Below are 23,267 nucleotides of genomic sequence, written 5' to 3'. Positions count from 1 at the left end.
GATAGATAGATAGATAGATAGATAGATAGATAGATATATAGATAGATAGATAGATAGATAGATAGATAGATAGATAGATAGATACCTCAATCATATCATACACTTCATCTCTACTGTACATTCTCATCACCAGGGGAGACAGCTGGGGGTTCATAACAGACTACGATGCGAAGGTAAGCCTTTTGTGACGCGTGTGTGTGTGTGTGTGTGTGTGTGTGTGTGTGTGTGTGTGTGTGTGTGTGTGTGTGTGTGTATGTGTGTGTGTGTGTGTGCGTGTGTGCTGTTTTGATCGTGTTTGTATGTGCATGTGGCCTTGTAGGGAAACACAGGACAGGGGAGAACTATGGCTCCCTTCAAGCATCCGCGCGTTTGTAATACTATTTTATCTAATATAATACAGTTCATCTTAACTTAGTTTTAGTAATAGTTAAACGACACTTGCGACACATTCAGGTAGTATAAGTGCCAAAGATTAGAGGTGTTACTAGAGAATAAAACACAAACAAAAGGAGGAGAGATAAGGACGATAGACGTCTGATAGGAAAGTAGGAGCAAACCACACCGGGCACCCTCTTACCTCCTACTATCTAATCTTACTGTAGCTTTTCCCAATCCTTGTCCTGTACGTTAACAAGGGTGAGTAGGAAAAAACTATTACACCCTTCAACCACTCACAAGTTTATTGTATAATTATATTCAGTTTTATCAAATATACACTGTACAATCCATCTTATCTTGAGGTAACTTCTTTCCAGCTCTTGTCCTGTAAGGTAAAATAGAGGAGAAGGAAAAACTATGACACCCTTCAACCACCCATTATATATTTTGTAATTCTGTTTAATTTATTCAATTTTTTTTATCATGATATGGTAACTTCTCCAATATCTGTCCTATAGAGTAACTTCAAAAAGATGGAAGAACTAGGACTCCATTCACTCACCCACACATTATTAATGTTATAATTCTATTGTATTTCCATCAAATACAATCCATCTTATCTCTCTTTACTTTATCCGTCCTCTTGTACCTCTAGGGCGTCGGTAAAGAGCTCCCTGTCTCTAGCTAGTTTGATGGCCTGGCTGGGTGGGATAATGTATGTTCTCAGGGTATCCTTCACACCCTGGATCCAGGTCTTTCTTAGTCTTCCTCTTGCCTTGCAGGCAACCCTGATACTTTTCTGTAGTAGGCTTTACTGGCAAGCTGGTGAGATGCCATACGTGTGAGATGTCTAAACCACCTGTTTGCCTTCGAATGTAGTGGAGGATAGGTGTTGTTCCCATTATTTCTCTGATCTTGTTGTTTCTGACCATGTCCCCTCGGGTTTTGTTGACGGCTCTCTTTAGACATCTCATCTCGCAGACAGTAATCTTACGTTCCAGACTTTTGGTCAGGGTACATGTCTGGCACTGGTAGGTCAAGGTTGGGATGAAGGCAGAGTTAATGAGCTTGGCTTTGGTCTCAATGGGGATGTTAGGATGTTTGAGGAGTGGGGCAAGCTGGTAGTTGTTAGCCTTTTGTACTCTCGTCTCAATTTCTCTGTTGAGATGTCTGTCTTCCGAAAAGATGCTACCAAAATACTTGAACTCGCAGACTTGTTTCCGCGAATTTCTGTCGATGGCGATGTTAAGGTTGCCAGGTGTTCTGTTGATTTTCATCGTCTCCTTTTTGCTTTTACTGGTCTTCATGTGTGCTCTTGTTGCTGCTCTTCTTTCTCATATGCCAGGTTGATTGTCTGCAAACTCATTCTGGTCTATCGGATTGGGGTTTGCTTCTTTTGTAATTTTGTTCATGTATATTATGAATAGTAGCAGTGATAACACACACCCTTGTCTCACTCCAGATGACACGTTGAACCCGTCAGTTTTGGGTGCGGACTGTGCTCATACTGTTGATGTAGTTAGCTCTGATGTTGTCCAACAGTTGTCCCCTAATGCTGTGCTCTTCAAGAGTTTGTCACAGTTTGTTTCTATCTACTCTATTAAACGCCTTTTCCCTGGTCTACAAACGCAAGATTCAGTTCTTTGTTGTATGCAATTGTTCTTTCACTCAGTGTTTAAGAGCGAAGATAGCGTCTGTGCACTCTCTCCCTTTTCTGAAGCCCATCAGCGACTCACTCTGTAATGGTTCCTTCTTGTGCCTTGTACGCTGTTCCAAGACCTTTGAGTACATCATGCTTGTGTGGCTCAGAAGGAAAATTCCTCGGTAGGTGTTGCAGTCTTTCTTGCTGCCTTTCTTCTTCCAGATTGGTATCACAATTGCACGCTGTCAGTTTTCTGGGGCTTTCCTCTCCCTCCATGGTTTTTTTGAATATTGTGGTCAGCCAGGGGATTGCTGTTTCTCCACATGCCAGGATGGCTTCAGTTGTAATGTCATCAATGCCTGCTGCTTTGTTCCTTGGGCTATTCTTCAGTGTCTGCTGTACCTCTGATCTTAAGATGTTTGGTTCTTCTTCTTCTGGGTATCGTGGTTGAAATTGGCTCTGCGTGTTTCCTTGGCTGCTTGGGTTAAGGAGTTCACTGAAACACTCCTGCCATCTGTTTTTTATGCTATCGTCTTCACTGAGTGGGTTTCCATCTTTGTCAATGACTAGGCTACTGTTATTGGGCTGTATGGTTTGTTTTGTAGTCTCATTGCTTTGACTCTTTTGTAGAACTGTTGTGGCTAGTGTTTGCACAGTTGACTTAACATTTCGCCACATTCCTTCCATGATTGTTCCTTGGAACTTCTGACTATCCTCTTGCTATCCATCATATCATAATAATATTAAGGTAACTTCTCCTATATTTGTCCTATAGAGTAACATCAAGAAGAAGGAAGAACTATGGTTCTCTTCAACCAGCCGGACGTTTATACTATAATTCTATTGTAATTTCATTTGCAATCGACTCCACTAGTGTCGATCTCGCCTGAGTTGATCTCGGTTAAGTTGATCTTTTTCTCGGGTCCCAGCATCTCTTCTTCTTTACAGTACCGTACTATTAAGTTGAACTGGATGAATTGATCCTTTTTTTTTCATTCCCCCGACGACTTCCATCCGTAGTCGATTGTAATACGTATATTATCATTATGGTTTTTTCTGCTCGTCCTGCAGTGTAACACCAAGAAGAAGGAAGAAATAATATGACTCCCCTCAACCACTCACAACTTTAGAATAATAATAATAATGATAATAATGGATTGCATTTATATAGCGCATATCCACTTATGCAATGCTCTGAGCGCTTAACATGAAACATATTATGGAATTACAAATCAATTTTATAGGCACATAGTATTACACACACGTGCACACACGTACTCACGCACGCACGCACCCCCCACCCACACACACATACATACGTACATGCGCCAAGGAGCTTAAAACTACTGTAAACTCCTTGACATACGCACATACAAACTCACGACGATCTACAGCTTGGATGGATTCTGTCTAATCGAAATACGATGAAAATAGAAATGCTTTTAGTTTTTTCTTTAAAATTTCTAGATTTTCTGCTTCTCTGGTAGTTTTTGGAAGCCTATTCCAAACAAGGGGAGCAAAATATGAAAGAGAGCCTCGGCGCTATACAAGTAATAATGACAATTTCTGTCGTTCAGGGCAACATCAAGGAGAAGGAAGAGCTCCCGGAGAAGTCTGTCATGTTCAGTGACGACATCCCCAACACCAACTCCGGCAACTACGGACACCGCCTGGACACAGAGCCCGCCAAGGCCATGCAGAGTCTCGAGTTCAAATTCTTCAGTGAGGGCAGGCGCCGGAAGTTACCCTCTGACATGATATGTTACTGATTGGCGCTTTTGAATGTTTCTTTTCTTTTTTTTTCAAATTTATATTTTTAGTTTATTTTGCACGTCTGCTTCATTCTAAATCGTATATTTTGTTTGTTTTGCTTTGCTTTTCTATTTTCAGAAAAGGAGAGAGAAAAGGTCCGGGGTTGTTGATCAAAATAAGAATGTTTCACAGCTTGATAATTTAATAGTTCTTTCAGCACGTCTGCTTCTTTCTCCACTCGTTTTCTTTCGTTTTTGAGGGAAATGAAGAATGGCGTGGGTGATGGTGGAAATGGGAAGGGAAGGGTGTAAATTGAAAAACATGTCTGAAAGTTGCTTCAGACGAAGTTTTTGTTTTTTAAATTAATACGACGAGATAGTCTGTTACATTTTTAAAAAAATTGAAATTTTGCTGAAGGGGAGGGGGTTCTGCATCATGTTGAAGTGACGTAGAAAGTTTACCTGGGAGATGTTATGTTACTGGTGTGTGTTATGTTCCTACGTCTGTTAGATACGTTGTATATTTCTTTTAACAAAAGGAGAAATAAGTAAGGGCTATCTTTTTACATGTCAAGATAGCCATAGGAAATACGAGTTTTAGTAAAGACTTTTACAGCACTTGCTACACTACCTGGTCATATAAGAGCCACAAATTAGAGGTGTTACTAGAGCGTAACATACAAATAAATGAAGGAAGAAAGATTTATAATATAATTCAATAGACGTTTGTGAAGAAAGGAGTCAACCACGCCATGCTCCCAAGATGAAGTATATTACGTAGATCTAGAACATTTGCCTCAGAGGTGGTGTCTGTTATTTTTGTTAAATTCTACAATACATGAAATTTCTTGTAGGAGGTGGGAAATCTTAACCCGAATCATTGTAGTTATTTATCAATGATAGCACTATAATAGCGATCATAATTTTGTCATCTTTTACCTGAGAATCCCTCTTCTTCAGTAGCTTATCAGCTCACCATTTCATTTTCACGCAATAAGTATGTTTTTTGGGGAAGTTTAAAAAAAAATTGTTTTTCTAATTCTAGTTGACTGTTTTGATACTTGAAAAAAAAGGAGTTGTATATTTCTGTGTACACGTGATTTGTTTGTCCCCAACAGTTGTAATTAATTGTAACCTGACCTGTTGTGACCTGTTGTTGCCTGTTGTTGAACTCGGTACTTGTTAATTCCGCCGAGTCAGCAGCTCTGTTATCTCAAGTGGTGTACATTATGACGTCATTTATTGTGTTGGCAAATATCACCATGGAGCGCCCGAGAACACACCCGCCTGTTACTCTAGGACCAAATGGTAGTTTTCCTCAGAATTCTTCCAAAAAATCGGAGTTTGGGGGGGGGGGGGATAAATCAGAGTCCCCAGAACACCAGTAGATTGAGGCTGCGTTAGGGTTAGGAACCGTTTGTAGTAAATAAACTTTAATATGTCTTTCGCGAATATGATTATACGCAAATAACAGTGTATATTGTCACGGATTTTCACGTCAATTGTGATATGTGGCATAAATATTGCACTCAGAATTGTGCATTATCACGTCATAGGCGATAAGTTGTATAAACATTGCACACCAAACAGTGCATTTTCATGAAGTTCTTGGCAGGCCTCCGAGAATCGAGAAACAGCAATAAATGAATTATAATGATAAATACCTACTTGTTGGTATTGATAATGCGGTTATAATTGTGCGTTAAACGCGTTAGTTAACGGGAAATCAGGAAATCTCCTTAATTAATTCAGAATGTCTCAACGATACTAAAGATATTTAGATGACTGTCTCAGAATATAGCCGCCAATGCCTTTACACTTAAGCCCCTTGGCTATGTTTTTTGGGGGGGCAACGTAACGTTCTTTTGTTGTACAACCGGGTAATTTACTCACACTCTCACAGACGACGGCTCACATGTTATATTGTGCAGCAACGGACTTGCTCAGACTCTGATGTCCATTTTGAAATAGTTTATATGTCATGTGTCTGGTGTGATATTCATGTATGAATGTATCATTCAATATGAAGTCTGACAACTAATGTGATAGTCTCACGTCTCTCATATAGAAAGATATCTTTTTTTTTCTTTACTTTAATGAGAATATAATAATATTATTATCTAAGCACTTCTATGGATAATGATCATAGTTCATGTATTTTCAGTGTATATGTAATTGTAACTTTCCTGCAAACAAAAACAAAAGCATGACTCATTGTCTTATGCTCGAAACACTGTCCTTGTTTTCTCTGTTCCTTCTCTTGTTTAAAACCTCTGCAACACACAAAAGATACACTTTAATTCAGTTAGTGGGTTTTAAAAAAATAATGTTTTTTCTTCTTTTTCGGTTCATTCCTTTAAACACATTGTTTCAAGTTTTGTTGTATGTCATTTTTTTTCCTGCGGAATACATGTACAACTGAAAATTCCACTATTTCAGTGTTCCCGAAGTCCTGAACTTTCTTTTGTCTCACGTGTATGTGAACTGAGGTTAGTTTGAGTTTTGAGTTTGAGTAAAGGGAATACATATTTTTTTGGCACAAAATGGCGGCCATATAGTGCAGAGAAGAGATATTTTTACACCTCCATCAACACAATTTCGATCATTTATGAGGCGGTCCTTGGTCCTGCCCATGAGGGCCGACATTGGCTTAGAGGGATAGGATAGCGCATCATAGCAGAAAGTCACTCCATGATAAAAGTTCTCCCGACATGCAAATCGAATCCATGTCTTGTGTGTACAACAGTGAGGCACCTAACTGCTTGACCACAGTTGACAGTCACAATCTTAAATCAAACAGACTTCAAAACAATTTTTTGCTTTAAAAAAAAAGTTTTAGTGCGAGTTTAGTTTTAGTAAGTGTTTTACGGCACTTGCAACACAATAAGGTCATATAAGTGCCGAAGAGTAGAGGTGTTACAAGAGAGTAACAAACACAAAAAAGAAGGAGCAGAAATAAGGACGATAGATGTTTGATAGGAAAGAAGAAGCAAACCACACCAGAGCACCCACCAACCACCCACGTTAGTGCGAGTGTTACGGCACTTGCAATACGAACGGATCTTAAGGTAAGTGCCGAATATTAGAGGTGTTACTGTAGAAAGTAAGATACAAAGAAAAGGAGGAGGAGCGATAAGAACGGTAGGCCTACACATTATTTTTTTTAGTAAGAGTTTTATGACACTTGCAGCACAAGAAGGTCATAATGTGCTGAAGATTAGATGCGTTACAAAAGAGTAATAAACACGAAAAAGTAGAAAAGATAAGGATGATAGATTTTTTTATAGCAAAGAAGGAGTAAACCACACCAGAGCAACCACCAACCACCTGCGGTAGATGTTTGATAGGAAAGAAGGAGCAAACCACACCAGAGCACCACCCAAATACACACAAACAATTTAGTTTTAGTTTTAGTAAGAGTTTTACGGCACTTGCAACACAATAAAGTCATATATTATAAGTGCTGAATATTAGAGGTGTGACAAGCGAGTAACAAACACAAAAAAAAAGAAGGAGAGACAAGGAAGACAGATGTTTGACAAGAAAGAAGGAGCAAACCACATCAGCTGAGCACCCGCCAACCACTCACACAAACAATTTCTTTCAAGAATCAACGCAACATCAACAGTATAAATATGTACACACATGTCTGTTGTTTAATCTTTCACTTAAGAAACAAAAAGCAATAAAACAGCAAAACATCAGCCCCTGACACACACACACACACACACACACACACACACACACACACACACACACACACACACACACACACAATATGAACACGTACACAGCCCCATCAACACAATTTAGATCATTTAGGAAGCAATATTTCAATTCTGCCTGTAAGGGCCAACCCAGACTGAGAGGTACACAACATCCTAGCAGAAAGACCGAGATACTTGATAAAAAGTCTCCCCACCTGGGAAGAGAACCACAGTCTCTTGCGTACAACATAGAAGCACCTAACCACAAAACCACAGACACCATTAATAAAACCACACAAACAAACAAACAAAAAACCCAATTGAATTAAATTCATTTATATAATAAGCACGAGCAATAGTACAAAATCTGGACAATATTAGAAATCTGGATTCATCCAAACAATCAGCAGCTCTGGGTAGACCTTTTCAAACTCGTCTATTTTAGTTTAAATAAGGTTTTACGGCGCTCACACTGCATATTAGTAATAAGGTCTTACGAGCGCCAAGAGGTGGATGTCAACAGGGAAGTCCAAATCGGGAATCAGGCTTAATCTGCTCACCGCTCTAGCCTCAACAGCACAAAGTCTGCTTCGAATATCAAGGTACCCCAGAAATGGCAGTTCACAAGAGAGAGACAAAATACAAAAGAAGTAGTCGGAAAATTACGATAGTAAGGATGAGGAAAGAAAAAGCAGCAGTTCCTCCTATGTTGTTCCAGCACAGTATGAGCATGACATTGATAAATCAGCCCATTTTTACAATTCTACAGTGCATGAGAATATGTTAATATCCCTCCTTTGGGGATGGCCTGAAGACGAACTCAAATCTTTCACAATAACATAACCCAGCATGTCAGAATAATCATTACTATGTCCATGCTATCAGCAGAAGGGATTGTGTTTTTTCTGCATGAATTGTAAGTCCAACCAGAAACAAAAAAAGGACATAAGTATGTCATTTAATGAGAGGACTGCAGGTCCCTGCTCTTCATCTTCCATAAAATCAAAACTATAAAATGAGAAGCGTACTGTCAAAATGATTTACTACTCAGATTCGAACTCTATGGAAATAGATACATCACGCTTATAGGTGAAGTTTTAACAATTTATACCTTGTATGAAATTATAAAAGGCATGTTGTACTTTAAAAATATGGCATATAAATCATAAATAGAAAATCTACAAATTTGACCCAACTATTGATTTTTTGCCAATATCTCCATTTTGTAGATAGTGAGAAGTAATTCATTTTGCCAGCACGCCTTATAAATAGGTAACAACAAGCCACAAACTGAGGGGGGTTAAGCCATAGCAAAATACAACCAAACTCATTTGAAGCCCTTTCCAATTGACATTGATGTCTAATATGATGATGATAATGATGATGATGATGATGATGATGATGATGATGAAAATGATATTGATAAAGATGATGAAGATGTTCAAGATGTTGATGATGACCACAATGAGGACTAATAATACTTAAAATAATGATGATAATGATTATGACACAAAGGTAATTATGATGTTGATAACTCTGATGCCTATAAAAATAACTGATGATTATGATGATAATGACAAAAGGGGCAAACTCAAAAACCCAACTGGAAGGCGCCCCTTAATAAAAACAAAAACAAAACAGGAATTTTAAAAAAAGCACCAACCATGTAAGGCACACAAAAATATTTTTAAAAAACAAAACAAAACAAACTCAACAATTATTTCGACTTACGAACTCAATCACACAAACAAATCAAAAATGTTGTTCCGCACAGGCATAGAACACTCAGAACTTGGACATTTCAAAATAAATTATTCGCTGGTCACAAAAGCACACACATGCACAAAAAGAGACAAAATGTAAGTATAATTTCTAGAAAAAAATGAATTAGTTTTATTTTTATCTCATGAGAACTTGCTTGGTAGGCTGCTTAAAACATTTCAAAAGTTTGTCATTATTTTCTACCAAACACACCACACCCATTCCTTTCTTAACCCTATCCGTACGCCCTGGGGTCATTTTGTACCCCCAGGGTTGTATTCTTCACATTTTAGAATACTTCTACTGCGAAGATCTCTTTGAAACTTTCAGTATTTCTCAAAAAAACATATTTTGACAGACTGCTATGCAAAGCGTACGGATCGGATTAACGAGTAAATTTCCTGTTTGAAAAGTGGTGGCACAGAGTTCCCCATTTCGTATGGATACGATAGTAAAACACAATGCACGGATAGGGTTAAACAGCCACTGTCAACATCAACAAAAATATTAACTGGCAGTTGTAGAGTCCATTTCACATACATAAGTACTACATGCAGTCCACTACATCAGGGGCAAAAAAAAAAGTAAACTCATCCAAAGTTCAACTTAACCATTGGGAACTGCAAAGAATTTGAGGTGCTAGGACTCATGATAAAGATCAACTCAAGTGAGTTCAACAAAAGCGGAGTCCACTGTAGTAGGCTAACGTCTGGGCAAGGGATGACACAAGACAGGTAGTGGGTCTTTTCAGTCTTTGTAAGAGTTTGACAGCATTTGCAACATAAAAAGGTAGTTTGAGTGCCGGAGATTAAAGGTGTTACCAGAGAGTAATAAAATTAAATAAAGAAAAGAAGGAAGAGGGATAAAGACGATAGCTGTTTGATAGAAAAGAAGGAGCAAACCCCAGCAGAGAAACCACCAACCACCCAAAACCCAGAGAGACAGAGAAGAAAAAATCAAAATAGTGACAACAGCCACCTTGGAGGCTGAGGTTTGAACACACCGGACATTCACAGAAATTTTATAACAGCTTCCGACAAGCAGCTCTACTTTTTATGACTCTGCTAAAAACTCACTTTTAAGACCGCCAAATATTTACGGGTGAATTTGACCCCACGGAATTCCTTTTCTAAAATGAAAGTGTTTGTACGCCCCCATCAACAAAACTTAGATCACTTAGGAGGCAGGCCTCTGACCCTGCCTGTCAGGGCAAGCCCGGTCTGAGAGGGATACAACATCTCAGCGGAAAGACCTGGGAAACTTGATACATAAAAGTTCTCCTCACTTGGACTGGTCTCCAGGATGCCACAATGAATCGCCTTACAAATGTTGGCTTAGCTCACAGAAAACATAAAACTAAATTAAAGGAAAACATACCAAAAATAAAACCTCGTAAAGACAAGTAATTTGAAGGCACAGTATTGAGACTAGCCTGTACATTTCTTTGTAAAAGCAACTACAGCATTGTGATTCTCATCACTAAAAAGATAAGCTGTTACAGCTCAGGTTTGTTCAAAAGACACGTGAAGCCATTTCACAGACACAACATTGGGTCCTCTGGTACAAAAAACTGACTCAGAGGAACAAAACAAACCTTCAGTGTCCGACTCTAACCGCTCACAGCTATATCAGAGATGTTTCTTTTCTCTGAAGTCTTATTTTTCACAACAGCAGTCACAGATTGCAATACCATAATATGTGAAATCAAAGATGCAACTTTCAGCATCACCAAAATGCAGTTTAATGATATGGTCAAGGCTTACAATTTTCTTACTTTTTATGATTCCTAATAGAAACAACGTAACAAAAATTAGCTTTTTGCCTTCAGTGTAAACAGTACCCAAATGAACTTTGGTGGATAGCTTACGAAACCAATTTTATTCTCTTGCCACCACAAAATTTTGAACAATTCTGGAATATAAGAAATTACAGTACTTTTTTAAACCCAAAAAAGTGTTTGACCAAATAGATACACATAAGAGTCGCCACTGACATAATGCTAACCGTACTCTGATCTGAACTCTGACCTTGACTGCGTACTACTAGCCAAGTCAAGACTCTCAGAGGGCTGCAACCTCTGGTAGGTGGATTGATGACTTAACTGTGTTCACAACGTGCAGAATGTAGACATGGCACAAAGTCTTGTTTAAGTAACAGTTTTACGGCACATGCAACTCAAATAGGTCATAAAAGAATTGAAAATTTGAAGTTTAAGTTAGATTTAACGGCATCAGCAACACAATTAGGTCATATAAGCGCAAAAGATCAGAGCCGCTACGAGAAAGTAGCATGAAAAGAAAAGAAGGAAGAGAGATAAGAGAAATAGATGTTTAATTTTGATAAGAAATAAATCCAAGAAAACGACAGCAGAGCACCCACCAACCACCCACATGGCACAAGGAAGATGTAACACTGGCAACATGACAAAAAACATTTGTACGACGTTTTTACGCATATATCATCACTACGATGTTACACCCATATCCTCACACAACACAATGTGTAATGCCCACAAGGTCACAACACCGTGTTAGGCCACATATACGCCCATAATGTCACAGTTCTCATAATTTATGATGTGGACAGCTTCAGCTTTGCCTGTACTAGCTCTGAATGTAAAGGATACTATTACTATGTCCCAGCACGCAGATGCTTTTTGATGGATTGACGGGGTAAACATTTCAGGTAATCAATTAATCAATCAAAAACTATCTTCCTAAAGGAAGAAGGAGGAAGATGGAGTTAATCTACAAAACATATCGCCACTGTCACAAGCAATCCACTTCAGGCCAAATTTTGACTATTATTTATTTTTACACCCTCCCAAAACTCTGTAAGAAGACGCATCTTTCAGCATCACCAAAATGCCGTTTAATGCTATGGTCAAAGCTTACAGTTGTCTTGCTTTTCATGACTCCTGATCGAAACAACGCAGCAAAAATTCGTATTTTTGCCTCTGCTGTAAAAAGTACCCAAACAGACTTGCTTAGCATGGACTGCTTGCAACACCCACGGTATTGCTCTTGGTAGTTTAGTTTTAATAAGAAGAGCTTTTTGGCACTTGCAACACAATTAGGTCATATCAGTGCCGGAGATTAGAGGTGTTACAAGAGAGTAACAAACACAAAAAAGGAGGAGGGGAGATAAAGACGATAGATGTTTGATAGGAAAGAAGAAGCAAACCACACCAGAGCACCCGCCAACCACCCACATTCGCTTGGTAGGAATCAGTCTTTTAAATGCAAGCAGAAAAAAGAATTTAACAACAGACACCGGTGATGAGGAATGAACCGTAGAGACTCGCACACTCAAAGTTAACTGCAAGTCTTGCTGCCTTTTCTTTAGAGCCACAGGTAAGGAGGACAACTCTATGATAACAAACAGGGGAGATAACACACAACAAAACATCTCGCAGTCACAGCCGGTTAGAATGACTAGCTTCAGCAAACAAGATGCTGCCTCATTATTAAACATACACCAACAACCTAAAACTATGTGTTTGATAAAAGTTTTACGCCGCTCACAACTACATAATGTCATACCAAAGTTAAAGACTACAAAGAATCTATAATCAGAAGGTCATAAACAAACAGAAGCGCCTTCTCAACTCAGCAGGATTTAGCGAGGATCCCTACTTAATTAGAGCGTGGGCTTAACTTTACCTGCCTTATCAGGGGGCTCTCGTGGCCTAGAGGTTAAGGTGTTGGCCTCTCATTCAAAGGTCCCGGGTTCGATTCCGGGTAGCGACCAACAAATTTTCTTCTCTAAAATTGTCTCCTTTCACATCCTTTCCTGATCTCTAACAATGTTCTGTCGTCTGCTTTCATTTCCACTTTCTGCCCCCACCCTCTCACCTCCTTTGCCCCCTCCTCTGGGCTCCTGACTCTTTCTGCAGCCTTACTACTGCTACTCCTTGGCTCCTCCTAACTGCTGTCTTTCTGCCACACCCCTGATCTTCTGGTAGGAAAGATCTACACCTAGCCTTCTCGGACAAGGGCGAAAAATCTCGGAGGGCCCGTGTGCAAGTTGCGCACGTTAAAGATCCCTTGGTGGTCTAAAATCGATAAGAGTAGGCTTCGGCCGCCACCTGGGCAAAATTCAAAATTTCCTACCAACGAAAAAGTATTAGGTGTGTCCCGCGCGCTCATATGACCTTATGCAGTTGCGAGCGCCGTAAAACCCTATACTAAACAAACAAACAAACCTGCCTTATCAACACTATTAGGTCATCTATGAGGCCGGACTTCTCAATTTAATGTCCGTCTCCAACAGTACTGAGCCACATTCGTTGAGAGCCTTAAAACTCCACGAAAGCACCCGAGTTAAAAAACACCCAGTCCGGGATTCGAACCTGGGCCAGCCACTCTGTAGTCCAGCATGATACCAACTAAGCTAACGAAGCACAATCCTGACTTAGACAAGTTTAGTTTTTTAGTAAAAATTTTACAGCACTTGCAACATTAATAGGTCATACATTTTTTTATAAAAGCCAAAAGACTAGAAGTGTGTGTTACTAGAGAGAGTAACAGACATACAAAAGAAGGAGGAGAGATAAGGATTAAGGATCACAGATGAAAGAGCATCCACTAACCACCCACTTTTAGACTTCAGAACAACTTCTGCTGCTCACATGGTGAAAATCTCAGAGAGGTGGGACTCGCAGTTTTATATTTATATAAAAGTGGTGCATTATATACTTTCCCTCCTCTTGCCATTAATCAATAATAATAATAATAAAGATAATAATAATTATAACAGCAATAGTAATAAAAATAGATAGCATTTGTATAGCGCGCATATTCCAGCTCAACAGCAAGCGCTATGACTTTACAACCTATACTATTTCCCCAGCAGACCTGACAGCATTCTGAAACAATCTCAACTTTCTGGGAAGAATACAGCACAAGCTGCCATTTTATTGGTGCTAAAACACTAACATACTGACAAGATCTTTCCCTATCTAATAGATAATCTATGGCCAGGTACCCATTCCCACCTGGGTGAAGTGAGGAAAATTCGTGTAAAATGCCTTTCCCAAGGACGCAACGTCAGGCCTGAGGCTTGAACCCCCAGAACTGCAACTTCATGATTACGAGTCTGGTGGTCTAACCACTAGACTACCGACGCCTCACTTAAAAATAAAATAGAAAGGAGAGAACCATCTGTTGTGCAGAAAGCTGAGCACTTACAACTTTCATCTACAATGTAACAATTTCTCCTGCCACTCATAGGACAAATCACAACTTAATCAAGTCACGGAAAATGAAAGTGTATCATCGTATAAAGAAAAAGACTAAACATTTCAAATTACAGAGATAATTTCCTTTGAAGGGTCCAGATCACATTTTACAATCCATCGTAAGATTATTCATCTCTTTCAAAATCATCAGTCCTCAACATAAGAATAAGAGTCATAATATACTGTATTTTGAGGGTGATTTTGGCATAAGCTTCCAAATGTCAGAGACTTAAATTCTTAAAGGTGAGGTCAAAACTCGTAATATTTTTTTACAAATGTAAAGTACAGATTTGCTTTATGGCACTAGGTCAATATTTTTGTTCAACTGCCCAGAAAATCATTGAGCATTCTCAGAAACCAAAGCTGTCAACATGGCAAGTCATCAGAATGTAACAGCATACGTTTTACGCCTCCATCGACACAACTTAGATCATTTAGGAGGCCAGCGTCGACCCGGCCTATCAAGGCCAACCCAGGCAGAGAGTTAGAGGGATATACGACCTCCCAGCAGACATAGGGAGATAAAAATTCTCCCAACTCGAGAATCAAACATGTTTTCTGTGTGCAGCAGCAAAGCACCTAACCACTACTCCAAATAGCCCGGTAACTTGTAACATGGCAAGAATAAAAGTCAACATTCAAACAGAACATGAAAAACAAACTTTAAAAGTACATACAAGTGTAATTCAATAAGTACAATGTACATGAGTGGCAAGTTGGATGGACATAGCTAAAATTTCTATAGATGTGCGTTTGTGACACTGTATCAGTATTCATCGCGAATCATGCATGCATTCGCTTTGTAGCTCAGTAATCATAACTACCATGTCTTCTTCCATACATCCGTGCACCCTACTGTCATGCTCACGGCTCATATTTTTGCATAGTTTTGTTTTAGTAAGAATTTTACAGCACTTGCAACACAAACAGGTCATATAAGTGCTGAAGATTAGAGGTGTTACTATTAGAGAGTAACATACAAATAAAAGGAGGAGAGATAAGGATGATTGAAGTTTGAAAGGGAAAGAAAGAGCAAACCACACCAGACACCTGCCAACCAGCCACATAGATAGATAGAAACAACAGAAGGACAGAAGAGAAGAAGGACCGACCAGTGGCATTCTCAAACTATCCTCAGAGGAGAAATGAAGACGAAAATCAACACAGACATTGTGACAGAAGGAACAAAGTTACCAGAGCATCCGTCAACCTTCACTAGACTAGTGAACAAGCTACCTTCACACATCATCAAATATCACAGCAGTATCCAAAGCCACAAAACCACAGCCTTTACTGATGAAGACCATCATCATCATTATCGCCTTTCTCACTCAGGATCAAGTATAAGCCATGAACAAACACTTTCCACTTTCCTCTACTCCGGACAAGCTTCTTGACATTATTCCATTCTAATGCCTTGTGAATGCCGCTGAGTCATTGAGGTGTCGGTGATTACAAGATCACTGTAAACAAAGTGATGACAGTAGATTCATAGCTACTTCCTGCTGAGGAAAAAATGCTAGTCACGTTAGCAGGGGACGGAACATTTCTCGCCTGGACTTGTCTACATAGAACCATATCTTGTGAGATGATGAAGAATCTAAGAAACTGACTAGAATCAATACACACAGAGGTTTTTTAACCAGTATTCTAGATTTACATTTGGTATTTTCTATTTTTAACAGAATGTTTGTTGAAGGACAAGGAAGGCTGTACAGGTTTTACTGATGACGTCTGTGTGACTGGTGGGGATGACTGCCAACATTAAATACATTTTCAAAAAGTGTTGAGGCACTTCTAATAAATAGGACTAAGACTGAGCAAAGAGAAGTGTGTCACAACGCGGTGGAATCAGGCACTTGTCAATTTTTGGGCATGCGGAGTTATGGTATAATCTGGAAGCTTGTTCATTTGCCTGGCTTTCAATGAAAAAGCTACCCAACAATCTTAAATACAAGCCAAGATGTTTAAGACTCAAGGAGGTGGGGTCGCTTGGTTTCAGAGTTAAAATTAGTGAGTAAATAGCCGCCAAAGTTTGGTAACTTCAATAGCTTGAGAGGCCTTGAAAACTGAAAATTTACATATTCGTGACTTTAAGCAACATTTCTTCAGCAAAATTCACATGGAAATGTGTTGTTTTATTGACATAAAAGGTGCTAAGCCAAAAACAAAAAAATTGATAAAAATTGCCAATATAGTGGAAAAATGCTTGTTTCTTTGATTTCCTTATTTATCATTTTGACAAGCGCCTGATTTCACCACGATGTCTTACAAATGTACTCTTTTAGAAAAAAATGTCTAGATCGTGAAAGCCCTCCTAAAAAGGATGTGACATGGAGATGATAAAGGGAGAGCAAAAGTGCTTCCTTTGAATAGTCAAAATCCATGTTATTCTCAGACAAATTGTTAGTACAGTTTGAACAAAAAACATTTGGCGGTTAGTTGTGACGCCTCCTTTTATGGAGTGAGGGGAATCCTGGCACACAAGATGGAGGACAATTCTGAGTGTCCATCCCATCCCTTACACTTTGAGAAATCCTTATGATAATTCCAACAACTGCACTAGAAGCACTGTCACAATCGATCAACTGTGGAAAGGATCACGCAGCCAATTCAAAGGCATTCTATAAGTTATAAGAACTACACTACATGACCAAAATGGCTACTAGTACTAGAGCTTGTGGTCTAGGAAAAACAGTCCTGTATCGTTCATTAAAAAGATTCTGTCGTCGTTGGAATGCAAAGAAGCATCGACTGAGGTTTGAAGGGTTTTGGAGTCAGATTATGAAGGACATTTTTTTTTTTAGTGATGGTAATATTTTTAAGGAGGAAGAAGTGTCATGATTTGATACAAACGGGGGTTAACTGAAAGGAATATCACGAGTATTTTACGAGTAATCTCCCTTTTACCAAAGTGACACATCTTTTGTTTCAGATAAAATAAAGAGAGTTCCAGCTCTGGTAAGTAGCTTCACAACGGCCAGTCAATAAACAACCATCATGTAACCGAGCAGTCGTCCTTTCATTCTTCACTGTCTTGTCCAGAATTCCAAACTTCATTTCATCACACTACACACCTAACCACCTCTCAAACTGCTGAATGCCTCCCAATAGGTCTTTAAGTGCAAAACTTTCGAAGTACAACATAAAATCTAGTAGGTACCGATAGCACCATAACTCTTCTGTATCAAACACGACTTTCGATGTCAAGTTTCAGATCAGCCACTTGAAGACGAAGAAGCAGCAGCAGAACTGTCATGTCCAAACACAGCTTATTCACACAATATATACACAGTGGTACACCATACACATCAGCCAGGGATCATATTATATCACATTTTTTAGGTGAACGCGCACATACTGCTTCTCCTGCACTGGCTTGTTGTACGGAGCACAGCACTTGTCGTTGCAGAAGGTCACGCACTTGTAGAGGCAGCCGTCCTGGTCCTGACATCGGATGCACTGGTACCTGTCGTTGAGCTTGCAGGAGATGAAGATGATGAGGACAATGAGGAGGAGGCAGCTGACGGGGATCACCAGCCCCAGTATCATGTTCAGTCGTGTGGCGGCCTTGTTGTCATGACCTGATCCCTCCGATGACGACGATCGGCTCGCTGGGTCTGGTGTAGATTTGTCTAAGAAAAAAAAGAAGCACATAGATAAATCAACATGATGACGGTCACTTAGTGCAGGGAGATAGCCAGCCCGACAGATAGATTTAGTTTATATTTTGTAAGAGTAAGAGCTTTACAACACATGTAGTACAAATTCCTGTGTGTGCCGTTGGATCAGTTATGAAGTTTCAGAACTTTGAAGCTTAATTAATAGTCAGTGTCTGCACATGAGCTGCTCAGAGTTTTGAGGGCTCTGAACCGTATCCTGTCATAGGTGGTTGGTGGGCAATGGAGTCGAGTATGATTCGACCCTACATTTTTCCTAGACTCTGCTGACAGTCTAGTCAGTGACTATAACTCAAACTCTGTCAATAGCAGCCACCCTGTCTATATCAGTCATTTTTGTCTAGACTTCGAATTACCTTTTTATAGATGGCTGTGTACACTTATACATGTACACATGCACACAAACACACAAGTGCACACACAGGTACACACACCGCACACATCAAAGGCAAAATATCTAGACTACTGTCTGTTAGTTCTGTACAGTACAGATCTGACAACCACTTTATGACCACAATAGGAATTTTTTTGAGAACCCCCCCCCCCCCCCCCCCCCCCCCCTTTGAAATTAGAAAAAAATGATAAAAAGAGTCTCAGGTACCCCAGTAGATTAAGATTACAATAAACAAACCAAAGCAAATACATGTGTATAGCAGAAGAGTAAAAAAGTGTATTTTCACATCATTTATATAAAGTCGCATGCATACGACCAGACAGAAATGGAATTTAAAAAACATAAAAGTTTTCATGCAAATCTGATCGGGGTTCTCCAATGGGTGAAAAAATATGTTATCGGGGTACTTGGCAGATCTGTACATAGACAAAAAGTGATGTGGTAAAAGCACACACATTTGCTCACCTTTAACAGACAAACGTTTCCTCCTGATCAAGGTCACAGGCTCAGGAGTGCCTGGCATAACTACCTCCGAGGCGTTGTCGGATGTTTCTATCTCTCCGGTGCCATCAACTGCAAAATCGCTGTTGTCTGACAAAGGACTCCCTGCACTTCCTGCGGGTCCGCCACCGCCGAGATCTGGAGCCACAGCACGGAGTGGTGGGTCACGCCCTGGATACTGAGACCCCCTTACTTGAGGCTGGGGCGATATTCCGAGAATGACTTCATCCGTTTCTCCACCAACTAAAATAAAGATTGCAAGTTTCAGTCTGTGAAACAGACGCACATCGATGTAAAAGCAGCTGAGAAAAAGCATGACAGACAGACAGACACAAAATCGGAAAGGGATGGCAAAAGAATTAAGATGTGAAAATAGTACTTTCCATTCAGGCCTACATAGAAAAGTGAGCAGAGCTTCAAACTTATTTCAGAACAAGATAAGAGTCAGAGACATAAGTGTTGATTTTATCAAATTATACAGCATCATGTGTAGGCCCAACAGTTGATGGAGTTGAACCTCTGCTCTGTCTAAGACGATCGCCTAGACAAATACCACATAGACACAAATATTTCATCACCATGATAACGCTGTGTGTAGTCACCACACAGCAGCCTTTGCCGGCAACTAAACTTACAAACATTAAATAGAGTATGTACACTTTATACAATTTCAAAGCAAGCAAAGCCTTTTGTGAATTTTACATGATGCCGCTGGCAGTCCTGTAGCCACAGAAAAAAGGTTTTGTGCACTGATGATTCAACAGAGAATAGCTTAACTGCTGTATGAGCAACAGAACAGTGTACTGTTTTAATCATGCATGTCATGTGCTCTGTTCTGTGGCTGGTACCTCAGCAGGCCACAGTATTACAACAAATCTCCCTAGAGCCTAGACGGATCAAAAGAGGTTGTATCTCACTATTCCTTTTCCTGCAGCAGGGTTCATCAAGCCAAAAAGTCTCGGGAGAAATACCATGACGAATGAATGAACAAAATCTGAAAGCAGAGATTGCAGTCTAAATTATTCAAGATGGCCACCCATTGTTGTGGAGAAAAGATAAATCTTAGACAGAGGTAAACACGCCTGGTGCAGTTAGAGAAAAAAAATGCTATGAGGGGATGTGGTATATGTGGTAGTTTGTCTAGGTGAACGTTCTAGTTAGAGCACAGGTTCAACTCAATCAACTGTAGGGCCTACTCATGACGCTGTTGTATTTGATAAAATCACGATCTTACTATGTCTCTGACTCTGTCTTGTTATGAAATAAGTTTCAAGTTCAGCTCTCTTCTAAGTAACCTGCTCCACTACAAGAGATCACAGCTTTATTTAAATCTGAAGAGACACACCTACCTACAAAACAAAATAATACAAAATATTAGTTTAAAATACTTAGTCGTAGATCAAGTAAAGATAGATATTTAAAGGCCTCCAGTACAGCTTCCCTCATACTGTTTGCCAGTCAACAAGTGCATGATCAATGAGAAACTTCAAACAGTAAACCAGGTCTCATCACTGCTTCACTTCAAGTCTTCAAAAGGAAGCATCATGACTATCATAAAAATTATTAATTATGAAACTAGGGCCCTTTTAAGTCAATCAAAATTACATCATTGAAGAAGGAAAGAAAAAAACATCATGATGGTATGTAAAATCAAAGACCGTGGTCTTTGATAAAATGCTGGTTGGTACGCAATGGTAATCTTACACCAGGAGGATGACTAGCCTGATTGTCAAAGTCAGAGCAAGATGGTTACACTACAGAAGTATCATCAGAAATAGTTTCACAGAGACCCCAAGTTCAGGTTCACGATGTAGAACTTGAATCTTTAAATATATCGAAGTGACTATTTCTCCGAACGTTCGGGAAAATAAACTTGAACTCTATTTCTCCGAACGTTTTCCGGTCTCGATATTTTTGGTTATTTGTGAGATTTAGGTGTCATCTTTCATTCTGCCATTCTACGAGGACGAGGACTTGAAAGAAATATTTTTTGCATAGAATTTCATTTCTAGAGCTAGAGATTTTTAGATGTCTGAATGTTTAGATACTTCAATTGTGGTCGGGGCAATGTTCCCGGACTATACTTCATTTGAAAATGCCTTCAAAAGCCACTGCGAGAAAAAAAAACTGATCAAGTTTGGCAGTAACCTATTTTGCGTTTAGTCACCCCAAAAACAAAAACTTTATCACACAAAATCCCTCTACGCATATACGCGCCTTACACACACACACACTGACACACACATGCGCGCGCGCACACTCTCTCTCACACACACACATTTGCGCGCGCGCGCGTGCACACGCGGGCCACTCCATTATTAAAATCTCGAGAATGGAAACCCTTCGGAGAAATAGAGTTCAAGTTTATTTTCCCGAACGTTCAGAGAAATAGAGCCGGCCAATCTTTATTCTATGATCTGATACAATTCTCAAAATCTCTGACACTGAACCTTTTGCTATCAATGACTAAGAACATAAAACTGGTGAATAAAATCAGTTCTGTAATTTAGATTTAAATCTAGTGTATACTCTTGAGTCTCTTGGCCTCGGCCTAGTCTAGATTCTAATTCTAGGATCTAGATCTAGATCTAGATAATATCTAGATCTAGATCTAGATCTAGTAATAAATGTAGATCTAATGAGACTAATGATGAAATCTAGATTAGAAACCAGAACATACACAAAACATTTTTATTTTTTTACATTACATACGAGCCGAGGCTCTAAGGTTTATGTAGATTTTAATGTAGTGTCTAATCTAGATAGTCTTTTTTTCCTCAAGCCTCCGTCTCTTCTCTTCTCTTGCAATCCGTTTCGCTTTCAGAAAAATTACGCTGGATCTCGATTCTACATCTCTAGAAGTCTAGATCTAGATATAAACCTTCAGATCTAGAATCTTGATCTAGATCTAGATCTAGATCTAGATCTAGTTCTAATATCAATCAATATCTAGATTTAGATTTCTATTCTAGATCTAGAATCTAGATCTAGATCTAGATAGAATCTAGATTAGATATATTTAGATATCTATTTTGTTGCTAAACTTCACTGTCCTCACCTTGATGCAGTGTTTAAAGGAAACGGCTCGGTCCAAACGATCTGAATCACCTGCTGGCCTTGATCTAGATTTTTATTATTTGTTTGAACTGGGTCAAGATCCAGATCTCTTGACGTGAGTGTGGCTGTTTGCTGTCGTCGGTATGCGGTCAACATGACATGGTGACCCTCTATTCATCCATCAATGGAAAATTACCAGAGTATTTCAGGATAACAAACAACCTCCCTGCCAATTTAAATGCAGAATCTATCTAGATCTATGTCTGCAGAATCAAGACCTTTCCAACGAATCAGAGTCAGAAGCGACTGAGAATGAAACAGTTCCCTGTCTGGAAACATTCCACGCTTGAGCGGTTACACTTGTTACAGGAGATGTAAACACAAGAGAAACTGCCTGCCTGCCCTGGGGCTGATGAGTAACCAAGTTGTTTTATTTTTACTTGCAAGGGGGACAACTAGATAATATTTTAATTATAAAAAATCAAGAGTTCTTTTCCTTGTTTCGAGTAATCTCATTAATCATTAATCATTATCTCAGCTGAATTTTTCTTTGATTTTTGATTTTTGCCGATCTTAGAAACTGGAAGCTTCAAAACGTAGAAGGCTAAGCCTACACTGATCATTCGTTTATCTTAACCCCTTCAATGCCATACTAATGTTGCAGGGACTTTATAACGCTATTATGTTGGGCTAAGGACCTTATAACCTCCTTGATGTGAGCCAATATAGCTAAGTTTAAAGGTTTGAGTGCTCAACAGAATTCTACACTACAGAATTGGGGCGAAATTCGTGTTTCCCTTGTTCATATTTTGAATTAAAACTATTTTAAAAGTCAGCCAATTAAAACCAACCTCTTTACACAAATATAGATCTATGCATCTTAAAAAAACCCAAACCTTTTGAAGTAGTTTTTGGAAAGGGGCCTTTCGAACAGGAAACATAAATTCTCCTCTTCCTCCAAAAATAATGTAGGCCTATTCAACATTTTGTGCATAGTTGTTTTTTGTGTGCTTCAAATGCAATTCAACACTATCACGCCATTGTGATGTAGCATTATTTAGCTAGACCTATATATGCCCACTGACACAAGGAAGTAACTGGGCTCCATACTGCAAAACAATGTACCGGTATGCTAACTGTTCTCGTCATCCCCCCCC

General features: G+C 39.3%; 2 protein-coding genes across 5 annotated transcripts in view; one reads left to right on the top strand and one right to left on the bottom strand.

Moving 5' to 3' along the window:
• The window catches only part of LOC101847674 (uncharacterized protein C2orf50), a 36,412-nt gene extending 31,949 nt beyond the window's left edge, over positions 1-4,463 (top strand). For all 4 annotated transcript variants that reach the window (XM_005104018.2, XM_005104017.2, XM_035971232.1 and 1 more), the window contains exons 4-5: positions 134-173; positions 3,598-4,463. In XM_005104018.2, the coding sequence (XP_005104075.1) occupies positions 134-173; positions 3,598-3,789 (232 nt within the window). In that variant the 3' untranslated portion in view covers positions 3,790-4,463. The remainder of the gene's footprint in view (positions 1-133; positions 174-3,597) is intronic.
• Positions 4,464-17,272: 12,809 nt separating this feature from the next.
• LOC101847441 lies at positions 17,273-22,521 on the bottom strand. The gene is made up of 3 exons (XM_005104016.3): positions 22,112-22,521; positions 19,018-19,296; positions 17,273-18,113 (listed from the first exon to the last, which is right to left on the bottom strand). The coding sequence occupies exons 2-3, from the start codon at positions 19,073-19,075 to the stop codon at positions 17,806-17,808; spliced, it is 366 nt and encodes a 121-aa protein (XP_005104073.1). The 5' UTR covers positions 19,076-19,296; positions 22,112-22,521; the 3' UTR covers positions 17,273-17,805.
• Between the last annotated feature and the right edge of the window lie 746 nt (positions 22,522-23,267).

This window comes from Aplysia californica, unplaced genomic scaffold (genome assembly GCF_000002075.1).
Source record: "Aplysia californica isolate F4 #8 unplaced genomic scaffold, AplCal3.0 scaffold00401, whole genome shotgun sequence".
NCBI lineage: Eukaryota > Metazoa > Mollusca > Gastropoda > Aplysiida > Aplysiidae > Aplysia > Aplysia californica.
This window is presented reverse-complemented; position numbering and strand designations above follow the sequence as displayed.